This window comes from Moschus berezovskii, chromosome 23, assembly GCF_049115385.1.
Source record: "Moschus berezovskii isolate FMDL1 chromosome 23, NW_MosBer_1.0, whole genome shotgun sequence".
Taxonomy (NCBI): Eukaryota; Metazoa; Chordata; class Mammalia; order Artiodactyla; family Moschidae; genus Moschus; species Moschus berezovskii.
This window is the reverse complement of record NC_142482.1, coordinates 41,780,380-41,792,415: the sequence shown is the minus strand read 5'-3', so window position 1 is coordinate 41,792,415 and position 12,036 is coordinate 41,780,380. Positions and strand designations below refer to the sequence as shown.

Sequence of the window (12,036 nt, the reverse complement as noted above, 5' to 3'; positions counted from 1 at the left end):
GCCCCTTCTCTTTCCTCCACAGAACCTCCTCAGCCCTCCATCCCCAACATAGACATCATTGTTAGTCTGGTTCTACCATGGTCATTAGAGTTGTGGTAACTGGAGAGTTGAACTATAAAGAAAGCTGAGTGCCGAAGAATTGATGCTTTTGATCTGTGGTGTTGGAGAAGACTTCTGACAGTCCCTTGGACTGCAAGGAGATCCAACCAGTCCAATAAAGGAAATCAGTCCTGAATATTTATTGGAAGGACTGATGCTGAAGCTGAAACTCCAGTGCTTTGGCCACATGATGCAAAGAACTGACTCATTTGAAAAGACCCTTATGCTGGGAAAGGTTGAAGGCAGGAAGAGAAGGGGATGACAGAGGATGAGATGGTTGGATGGCATTGGAGAAGGAAATGGCAACCCACTCCAGTGTTCTTGCCTGGAGAATCCCAGGGACGGGGGAGCCTGATGGGCTGCCGTCTATGGGGTCACACAGAGTCGGACACGACTGAAGTGACGCAGCAGCAGCAGCATACAGGTATAAGCTAAAGTTGCGGTGCTGATCACTGTGCAATAGAGAAAAGTATCAAATCACAGGTTGTACACTTACTCAATATTTTCTATCAATCATATCTCAATAAAGCACAGGAAAAAAATCTCTGAAAGTTTCCCTACATGATAGCCTTATGAAGTTCTTCACGGGAAGAAAAGGATCTCAACTTGTTGCAAAGGAGAGAAAGAGAGTGATATTTGTGGTTTTATTTTATTTCAGGAAGAGTGACAGAACAGACTGAGGATTCACAACCAGCTCAGCATCCACAGTCTCTCCCAGGTGGGGAACCTCATGGGAACCACCACCCCTGCACGGGGAGCAGAAGCCACTGTTCACAAAACAGACACTTCCTTAGCTGGAGGATGGACTCTGGTGCTAGGCCTGCTATTTCTGCTATCCCTGGCAACTCAATGACACTACCATTTATGCTGTGCAGGTCAAAACCTTCAGCATGGTGTCAGCCTCTCTGTCTCAGCTCACTTTAGTTCATCGCTCAGTCGTGTCCGACTTTTTGTGACCCAATGGACTGCAGTACACCAGGCTTCCCTGTCCATCACCAACTCCCGGAGATTACCCAAACTCATGTTCATCAAATCGGAGATACCATCCAACCATCTCACCCTCTGTCATCCCCTTCCCCTCCTGCCTGCAATCTTTCCCAGCAGCAGGGTCTTTTCGAATGAGTCAGTTCTTCGCATCACGTGGCCAAAGCATTGGAGTTTCAGCATCAGTCTTTTCAATGAATACTCAGGGCTGATTTCCTTTAGGATGGACTGGTTCGCTCTCCTTGCTAGCCAAGGGACTCCCAAGAGTCTTCTCCAACACCACAGTTGAAAAGCATCAATTCTTCGGTGCTCAGCTTTCTTTATAGTCCAATTCTCACATCCATACATGACTAATGGTAAAACCATAGCTTTGACTAGATGGACCTTTGTTGGCAAAATAATGTCTCTGCTTTTTAATAAGCTGTCGTGGTTGGTCATAACTTTCTTTCCAAGGAGCAAGCGTCTTTTAATTTCATGGCTGCAACCACCATTTGCAGTGATTTTGGAGCCCCCAAAATTAAAGTCTCACTGTTTCCCCATCTATTTGCCATGAAATGATGGGACCAGATGCCATGATCTTAGTTCTCTCTGTCTCACAGTGTCCTTATTTGGAGTCCATGTGGCTGGAGGAACCTAGTGCCATGTCCACCTGAAGAAATGTTTAGGAAGCAAGCTTTTCTCCTTCATGATGGGAGGTGATCTCAGACTCCGACCAAAATATTTAAGTCTGAAATTCCCTTCAATTGGAAAGCAGGTATAGATTTGGAGGTAGAGGTGAGGGTTGTCATTGTTTAGTCTCTAAGTCATGTCTGACGCTTTGGGACCCCATGGACTATAGCCTGCAAGGCACCTATGTCCATGGGATTTTCCAAGCAAAAATACTGGAGTGGGGACACCATTTCCTCCTCCCAGGGATCTTCCTGACCCAAGGATTGGACCTGGGTCCTGCATTACAGACAGATTATTTTCCACTGAGCCACCGGGGAAGTCCCAGACGATTAATAACATAGTAATATGTATTACTTAACACCAAATAGAAACCAAAATAGAGCACACTGTGGAGGAATAAGAGGAGAAATAATCTTTGGAAAGTACTGGAGGCATTTGCCAAGATGGGGAGTAAATTCAGAGAGAGAAATGACACATTGATGGCTATTGTGCTCACTTTATTTATATTAAACCAAACAGAATTCTCATTGAGTGGATGCATCATTAAGAAACATTCCAAAGAGAATCTTGGGAGACTATTTGACAATCCTCAAATGCAGGAAATAAGGACTTAAAAATATTTAGTAAGCACTGCTTGTGACCGGCTAACACAATATCAGGACTGGGCTCCTGAGAAAGATTTTGACAACTAACCATGACATTCATGATCAGGAGTATCCCCAATAACCAAATCACTGGAAATGCATAGGATGCTTCAGTGAGACTAAAGCCACAGTATGGCAACAGCTTCCTTGTGGCTCAGAGGGTAAAATATCTGCTTGCAATGCAAGATACCCAGGTTCAACCCCCAAGGAAGATCCCTGGGACAGGAAGATCCCCTGGAGAAGGAAATGGCAACCCACTCCAGTATTCTTCTCTGAGGAATGCCATGGACAGAGGAGCCTCATGGGCTACAGTCCATCAGGTCACAAAGAGTTGGACACAATGGAGCGACTTTCACCATTCACAACTAAAGAGTTTCGCTGTCAAAAGAGGCTAAAATTATCCTCAGAAATGGTCACCTAATTAGAAGAATTTGCAGCTTCTAAAGACATTGTGGATTTAATTCACTGCAAAATGATTAAGAGAATCCACCAAACAATATAAATCAGCAGAAATGATTGTTTCAAAGGAGCATGAACGCCCAGTCCTACAGCTGCCTCAGGGACACCTTCCCCTGAACCCTCTAATTCAGGAGATATACAAATTCTCATGTCTGCATTTACACAGAGCACCCCTTCCCAGGAAACCACATCCACAAGACATTTCCATACACTGTGCTTCCCTGAATCGGCCATAGCAAGTTTGAACTATGCTACAATACTGAAAAGACGGAGGAAGCTCTCAAGCATAATACAAACAGGCATAGGAAAGGGCACACCTACAGAGGAAAGACTTGACAGAGAACTGTAATCTGTTCTTCTGTCCTCAGTGACCCTGGTTAGAGCAGAACCCTGGGCAAACAGTACACTGAAATCTGCTGACTAGGAGATAAAAGAGGATATTACAGGGGTGGCTATATGCTGATTACCATTCTAATAATATTTTTAGCAGGGTGAATAGGGTCTGTTTAGAGTGTGATAAACCTACAGTATACAAACTACAGCTGTTCTAATGAATAAAATTCTTAAAAGCCAGAACAACACTGGTTCTGGTGAGGACACATATCAAGTGAGAAACTCTCAAGCCTTCCTCTTGCTGACTTGTACGATACAAGTTAAATAAGTGAGAGTCCCTAATTTATTTTGTATAGTCCATGTAAAAACCTAAATTCAGGAAGCAGTGTCTGACTGGTTTGGGGCCTCACAGATCTTGCACATGTTGGTGCTCTTGTTTTGTATTATTTTCTAAGTGTTTGTCAGTCTGGTGCTGACAAAGAATCGGGTTTCATAGGAGTCTGACTGACACTTCAGGCTTCCAAAGTGACACATTGCCTGAGCACACTGTGTTCACCTTGTGTTCCTCAGAAGGCAAAAATGATGAAAGATTATGACTTGTTCTTGGGCATATTGACAGTTCTGAGCTTCAAATGGGATCAAATAATTTAGCCAAGGCCTGGGTACACCCACTGCAGCCATTTCACAGATATTAAGAATTCAAAAGGAGGGAATTCCCTGCAGTTCCAATGTATAGGCTCCATGAGTCTATTGCAGGGGCCATGGGTTTAATCCCTGTTCTGGGAACTAAAGCAGGACAACTTGAAAAGGTAGATATCATTTGAAAAACTTACAAAACAGAACTGAATTTTGGGTATGTGGTATCTTTTAAGTGATTTTTTTTTAATTATTATTATTATTTTAGCCTGGGATCCAGATACCTTTATTATCTGTAATTTATTCTGAAGTAATCTACACATCCAAATGACACTCAAGCATTTGCTTAAAACAAATAAATCTGTTTTGTGGCAGTCTTCAGGAGCTGACAAGTAGCTGTTCACTCAGGAAAATAGGCTTTGTGACTTCATGTGAACTTGAGGGTGTCCGCACCAAGGAAGACCTGATTGAGTATTAAGGAGAGGAGGAAATTTCTCACCATTCAGAGGACACAGCACTCCAAATGCTTTTAATCAGGTATATGTTCAGTATTACTGTGGGGTCAAAATACTTGGTTTCACAAGTATTTAACTCACGGGTGAAGAGTGTGGTGCTGTTAGGAATATAGATAAAATCTTGACCCTGTATATAATTTACCCACACTGCCATGTCCCGCTTGCAAGACCACTTCTCAGGCAAACTGGCCGAGAGGGTTCGAGACCCAGGAGGATGATTAGCCTCTAGGATAGGGAACTGTGTGATACTTGTCATGTTTTTGTCTCCACTAAGAAACACAAATGTTCTTACTTGCCTAGTGGTACATGCTGGGAAAATCTACCTAAAATCTTAAACATTTCTGTGATGATGGCACAGTCAAAGCTCTAAGCTCCAGAGAAAAATACACTGTTCATGACACTTAAATTACTCACACAAAAAAGCAGAATCTATACCTGAAAATACATTTATGCTATAAACTGAGCTTGAGTGGGGATCTAAGAGCTAGAATGTCAGATTAATCTTTTTCTGGATAGTTTATTTTGATACTCTTAATTTAGAACTCTGTGACATTTATTTCACAATTAGACAGCGACTACTAAAGCTTAGGCATGCATTTTTAAATTAGAAGACACAATATTTATTTTTTCAATTTCCTTCTGAGTCTGAGGACATCTCCACAAAACATGGGATTACCTGGGAATCAGGGGCCATTTCCAATATTTTTATACTTCACTAAATCCGAATGTCATGGGACGTTTGGCAGAGTTGAGATTCTAAGGTCTTAACCAAGTGATGCCTAAATCAATGACTTTATAAAATGGCACGACGAGAATAATCTAAACATATTTTACCCTTTGAAACTTTTGCTGCATCACAGTAGGTAAAAGGTGTAGAATATGTAGTAGAACTTGGGTCATATGCTACTCAGATATAATGCCTTCGAAAATTCCTCATTTAAAAATCTCATTTTAGAGAGGCACTAGGTGGCTCACAAAATTAAAATAACCAACATTATACCTCACATCGGTGTTTCTCTCCTGCTGTGTACAAAATGCATGTAAGAACTACCTGGTGTTCTTACCAATGAAGGGCTACCACTGTTACTGCCAGCAGTGCATCACACCCTTCACTCAGCGAGTCCCAAGCGCAGCCTTCTCTGAAATGATCCTACACAGTATGTCTGCCCCACTGCTGAGGTTACAGTTCCACCTGATGTCTGAATGGCTTTAATGGGATTAGTGCAGCAAGATATTCTTTGACTTTAAAACTTTATTTTCCCCACAAGTGCTCCACCTACATCAGTGAAAAATGTCTGATCAAACAGTCAAACCATGGAATTTTAGTAGAGCCATGATCAAAATAAAACAATGAACGGTATCTTCTACTAACTCCTAGAAAATATTATTAATAATATTCCTTACAGTGTTTCCATAGTTTTATGTTCTTATTTAGGCTTCATATGATATAAGCTCATGTTTTTTGCAAATACATGTGGAACAATGTACCCAAATGGGAATGCAAATATGAAAAATCCTCGGAGATTTTTAAAACAGTAACTACCAAGCAGATGGTGTCAGAACACTGAATCAACATCTCTGGAAGTTGAAATGAATACATAAACATAGAATCTGAACACTCACTTTTCAAAGGGAATGAAGTAAACATATTCCCTTTAGAGTTGTCAGAGGGGATTTGAGATGACCCGTGCAGTACACATAGATACATCTAAAGAGCACTGGTGTTCAAGGTCCTTCCATTAAACTGTCCTCCTCACCCATCATCTGGAGTCAGAGTCTTTCCAAAGCACCTTCTTCATCGTTCCCTTCACATCCCTGTTCCTCAGTGTATATATGAGGGGGTTGGTCATGGGGATTATGACAGTGTAGAAGAGAGACATGAACTTGTCCTGATCCTGGGAGTTGTTGCTGCTGGGCTGATAATACACATAGATGGCTGTGCCAAAGAACAGGGAGACCACCATGAGGTGGGATCCACACGTGCCAAATGCTTTTCTCTGCCCTGCAGTGGACTTGATTCTTAAGACCGCCCTGACAATCCGACCATAGGAGAACACAATCAACGTAACAGGTGTGAGAAGAATGATGATACTGGCAAAGAAGCTCGCATACACATTGATAGTGATGTCAACACAGGCAAGTTTGAGAAATGGAGGGATCTCACAAAAGAAGTGGGCTAATTTATTTCTTCCACAACGAGGTAAAAGGAAGACAAGCACTGTCTGCAATAAGGAGTTGGCAAAACCAGTGATCCATGAAGCGGAAGCCATCAGGGCACACAGACGAGGGTGCATGATTACTGTGTAGTGAAGGGGCCTGCAGACAGCTGCATAGCGGTCAATTGCCATAACTCCTAGAAGAATACATTCTGTACAGCCCAGCGCCAGAGAGATGTACATTTGAACTATACAGCCACCAAAGGAGATGGATTTGTCGGCTCCACTGAGATTAAATAGGAACTGGGGAACAATGCTGGTGGTGTAGCACATGTCCAGAAAGCTCAGGTTAGAGAGGAAAAAGCACATAGGAGTATCAAGACGTGGGTCCAAGTAGGACAATGCAATGATGGTTGTGTTTCCCAGCAAAGTGAAGATGTAGAAAATCAGAAGGACCACAAAGAGGACTAGCTCAAGTTCAACCCTGTCAGAGAAGCCCAGTAAGATAAATCCAGCGAAAGAGCTTTCATTTCTCTGTTCCATCCTTTGTTAGCACATGGCTCCTGTCAAATCAAGCATTTAGCAATTTATTAAAAGTATCTTGCAAAGAACGTGCAGGGATAAAGAGGAAAATTTTTCATGTTCAAAGACATGGTCATGTGATTTATATGCAACTATTTAAATAAATGATGTACCTATTGAAGTTGAGCTCTATACAATCACAAAAAGTTATATATTGAGTTATATACTGATAATTAATACAAGAAAATAATACATAATAATAATAAAATAAAATCATGAAGCTTGGTTATCAATCATCCTTATAAAGTGCCTCTTTCAGATTGAGTTTAATAGGATTAAATATGGTCATTATATATGTACATTTTAGAAAAAGTGGGAATGAGGGAAAACAAGGGAGAGTGATTAGAAAGAGTAAGAAAGATGTAGACAAAGGGACAAAGTTTATTTTAAATTTGTATCTCATAATTCTACATAACCAGATATGCACATACATCACATGTAATAGGGGCTTCCCTTGTGGCTCAGCTGGTAAAGAATCCACCTGCAATATGGGAGACCTGGGTTCTATCCCTGGGTTAGGCAGATCCCCAGAAGAATGGAAAGGCTACCCAATGCAGTATTCTGGACTGGACAATTCCACGGGCTATACAGTCCATGGAGTCGCAAAGAGTCAGACAGAACTGAATGATTTTCACTTCACATGGAATAGAATAATACAAAATAATCTCTAAAATGCATTCAGATATAGAAATGTATGAGCTAGAATGTACTTGTACAAAGGATTATATTACATTCAAAGTATGACTATGATACTGCTTCCTGTAAACATTTTGGCAGAATAGTTACTGTACTCCTAATTCACGATGTTAGTGAATTCTGTATCCTGGTCTTTTTGTACAGTACTAAAAAGTAAATTGCTCAGGGCCTGAAAATAACCTTCAATTATAGCACTTCACTCTTGCCCTTAAGATACCTAAAATTACTATACCAATTTAACAAGAACTCCAAAAATTTATTCATTGTGCACAGTCAGTTCATGGGCTTCCCTCTTGGCTTAGTGGTAAAGAACTGCCTGCCAATGCAGGAAATGCAGGTAACACGGATTCAATCCCTGGACCGGGAAGATACCTTGAAGAAGGAAATGGCAATCCACTTCAGTACAGAAATTCTTGGTGGGATAGAGTCCATGGGGTCGAAAAGAGTTGACGCGACTTAACGACTAAACAGCAGAAGTAGTCAGTTCACAGTAGAAGTTCAAAATCCAGTGACCTGCACTTATATTTTCTTCCTGTTGATTTCAATTTCATATATTACCAACAACTAAATGCCTGGAATTCCTATAGGGGACAGGATTATTCACTATCAATATTTTAATGGCAATGAAGAGCATATAAATGAGGAAGAAATGGGTCAATCACAATCTCAGAAATAACACTTCTAATCAGTATGGACAGAGTTTGGCAAGGTTGGGGAGAAGAGGTTGAAATGGGAATTCCTTTACTGTTTGTTGATTGAATGTCCTCAAGACAAAGAGAATCAGGGAAGCAAAACAGAGCAGACAAATGTGCTAAGCAAGGATGTGATCTCAAATGGAATATCAAGAAACTGGGTGTTCATTGGAAGGACTGATGCTAAAGCTGAAACTCCAATACTTTGGCCACCTCATGCGAAGAGTTGACTCACTGGAAAAGATTGTGATGCTGGGAGGGATTGGGGGCAGGAGGAGAAGGGGACGATAGAGGAGGAGATGGCTGGATGGCATCACCGACTCGATGGACATGAGTTTGAGTGAACTCAAGGAGTTGGAGATGGACAGGGAGGCCTGATTCATGGGGTCCCAAAGAGTCGGACATGACTGAGCGACTGAACTGAACTGAACTGATCCCATAGAAAGCTGGAAAATGACTCTCCAAATAGAACTATCTCCTGGTAAAAATATTCTGTCTTCACTTACACAATCAATGTTACCTGAGCATTTCAAGTGGGGCAGATAAAGAACTGAATTTTAAATTTAATTTTCACTCAAGTAAATCTAAATACCTAGTCATTTAAATGAGTCTAGTTACAACTATACAGAATAACAAGCTGTGGAGCATGCATTGTTTCAGATGCAGTCCCATCTTAACAAAAATGCAGCCTTTTATATATCCCACGAGTCTGTCATTGATTGCAAGCTGCCCCAAGCACATTCAGGAGACCTCCTGGCAATGTGGCTCCGATAAACTGATAGCAATTTTCTGAAGAAGGAAAGAGCTGTGAAGCTATCAGTCAACACTCATGACAAATACGGTGTGGACTGGTGCACCAGCCAGTAGAAAAGATCTGAGCTGGACACCGGGAGCATTCATACAAATCGTAGAGTCCATTCATAAGTGTGTGCAGGATGGAAGGACAGTCTCCAGTGTACATTACGCATCACCTTGTCATCTGCCTAATTTACTGATAAATTAAACATTCAGATCACCTTTTCTGACCCACGTGTCTCCTCTCAAATTGGTATTTCTCCTCAATCAAAGAATGATCATTTTTCATTACCAATAAATTCAAAAATGCATTGACACAGTAACCACAAAATGGACATTCATTGTTGTAACTGCAAGCTGCTGCTGCTGCTGCTGCTGCTGCTGAGTTACTTCAGTCGTGTCCGACTCTGTGTGACCCCATAGACCGAAGCCCACCAGGCTCCCCCGTCCCTGGGATTCTCCAGGCAAGAACACTGGAGGGGGTTGCCATTTCCTTCTCCAATGTGTGAAAGTGAAGTCGCTCAGTCGTGTTCGACCCTTAGCGATCCCACAGACTGCAGACTACCAGGCTCCTCCATCCATGGGATTTTCTAGGCAAGAGTACTGGAGTGGCTTGCCATTGCCTTCTCCGAACTGCAAGCTAGCATGTGGAAAAGTACACATGTTCATTTCTTTAAGAAAATGAACATTTTAAAACTACAGATATTGACAATACACTTTAAGAAACATTCTGTAATTTCACAGCAAATAGGAGCAGAGGAAAAAGTGAAAGTGTATAGTCTAATATTTTCACATTCACATATATGCTATTATTCGATTACAGAAGGACATGTTTTATTACAGCCAAAAATCTTGTATTTCAATTTTTCCATATATACATACTGAGACATAATGAATATACTACAATAGGATGAAATGTCTAGGAATAAAATGTTGGCTTCCATAAGGAACAGTTAAGTTGGTGAATTGCTATAGGAATTTCTGGACGTTACTCAATGTAACCTTTAAAGAACACTTGCAACTGAAAACAAGCTAACTTACCAATTCCTAAAGTACTACAGAGATCAAGTTCCAGTCCCCTCAGTCTTATTCACCTTCTGTGAGTGTACTAAGCTCTCTGCCTCCTTTCCAAGTTCCTGCCTTAATACAGTACTGGGCATTGGAACATGAGTATGTAGACCAAGGACACAGGTTGTATGAAATGACTACACAAGTTGACTCTACCAGCACTGGAATATCCCTAAGTTTTCCTGAAGCAAGAAGATGCTTTCTCTTGATAACTTCAAATACCTTCACATTGTACTGAAGATCGGCATTCTGTCTAGCTGGTAGGATGACATACGAAGGCAATTTCAAACTCTCAGGATTCCTTCTGAATATAATGCCTTGGCTCTCTGACAGAGAGCTCATTATGGAAGAATGAGATTGGTATGAAACGGCAGTAAAACTGGTCTGGTGAAAACTGTTTACCTGGCTGAAGTCTCTGAGGAATGGATGTCCTGTACTATTAATTAGCTGATGTTGCCTAGTTGCTGACAGATGACATTCCTCAGGAAAAATGAATATCAAAGAGAATGCAAGAGGATACCTAACCTGCCTCTTTTGTAACTTCTCATGAATGACAGAGGTCAGATAACTCCCTACACTTTGCAGTTATTTTAGCTCTCCTCTTTTAATGGCTTAGGTATTTTACTAAACACTTGAGATTTTTTCACACAATCGCAAAAAAAAAAAAAAAAAAACCCTGCATATATAAATAAGAACTCGTTCAGTTACTTAACTTTAAATATAAGTTAATTTTCACCTAATATTCATAATTTTCACCTACAATTCACATAGTATTCATTTAAAAATTCTTTTTTTCTTTGTTTATTAATTAAATTTATGTATTTTTAATTGAAGGAGAATTGCTTTACAGTATTGTGTTGCTGCTGCTTCTGTAGTCATTTCAGTTGTGTCCGACTCTGTGTGACCCCATAGACAGAAGCCGACCAGGCTCCCCTGTCCCTGGAATTCTCCAGGCAAGAACACTGGAGGGGGTTGCCATTTCCTTCTCCAATGTGTGAAAGTGAAAAGGGAAAGTGAAGTCACTCAGTCGTGTCCGACCCTTAGCGACCCCACAGACTGCAGCCTACCAGGCTCCTCCATCCATGGGATTTTCTAGGCATATTGTGTTAGCTTCTGTCAAACATCAGTATGAATCAGCCTTAGGTATACCTATGTTCCTTTCCTCCTGTGCCTCCCTCCACATCCTATTCCTCTAGGTTTTACAGAGCCCCTGTTTGAGTCCCTGAGTCATAGAGCAAATTACAACCAACTTTTAAGAGATCACAGAGTTAAAGTTTAGGCAGATTCTAACCTTTAAGGTAATATATTAAATGGCAACACCCACATTTTACTCCCAAACTTCTAATGTGGCTAAGGAAAAATATCAAGTCCTCTATGACATTGCTGAATTGCTATCAGAGAGTTGCAATAATTTACTTAAGCAAACAGAAAAACTACTGACTTTTTAAATGGAAAGTCCATGGTTTCCTACAGTTCAGCTCATCTTTCCATTTACGATGCACATGATTGAGGTAATCAAGATAGCTATAATTGCTAAAGTAAATTGAAAGAGACTTGAAGGTTATTGTGTGTATTGAAGTTTGAAGATCACTCAATTTCAAAACAACTTACATACTTGACTATACAAGGAAAAGGCAGGAATACTTAACATCTGTCTATGGAAGGCTTTGGCCTAACCATCAAATGCAGCTTCAAAAATATAAAATTT

At 40.8% G+C, this 12,036-nt stretch overlaps 1 protein-coding gene across 1 annotated transcript; it reads right to left on the bottom strand.

The window, feature by feature from the left end:
* Positions 1-6,099: 6,099 nt before the first annotated feature.
* LOC129543382 (olfactory receptor 2B8-like) lies at positions 6,100-7,074 on the bottom strand. Its single transcript, XM_055406448.2, has one exon. It carries the CDS (start codon positions 7,036-7,038, stop codon positions 6,100-6,102), a length of 939 nt encoding a protein of 312 aa, XP_055262423.2. The 5' UTR covers positions 7,039-7,074.
* Positions 7,075-12,036: the final 4,962 nt, after the last annotated feature.

What these genes read in the sequence shown, in the direction of transcription:
- LOC129543382 (XM_055406448.2), bottom strand. Translation starts at nt 7,038, where the DNA reads ATGGAACAGAGAAATGAAAGCTCTTTCGCTGGATTTATCTTACTGGGC.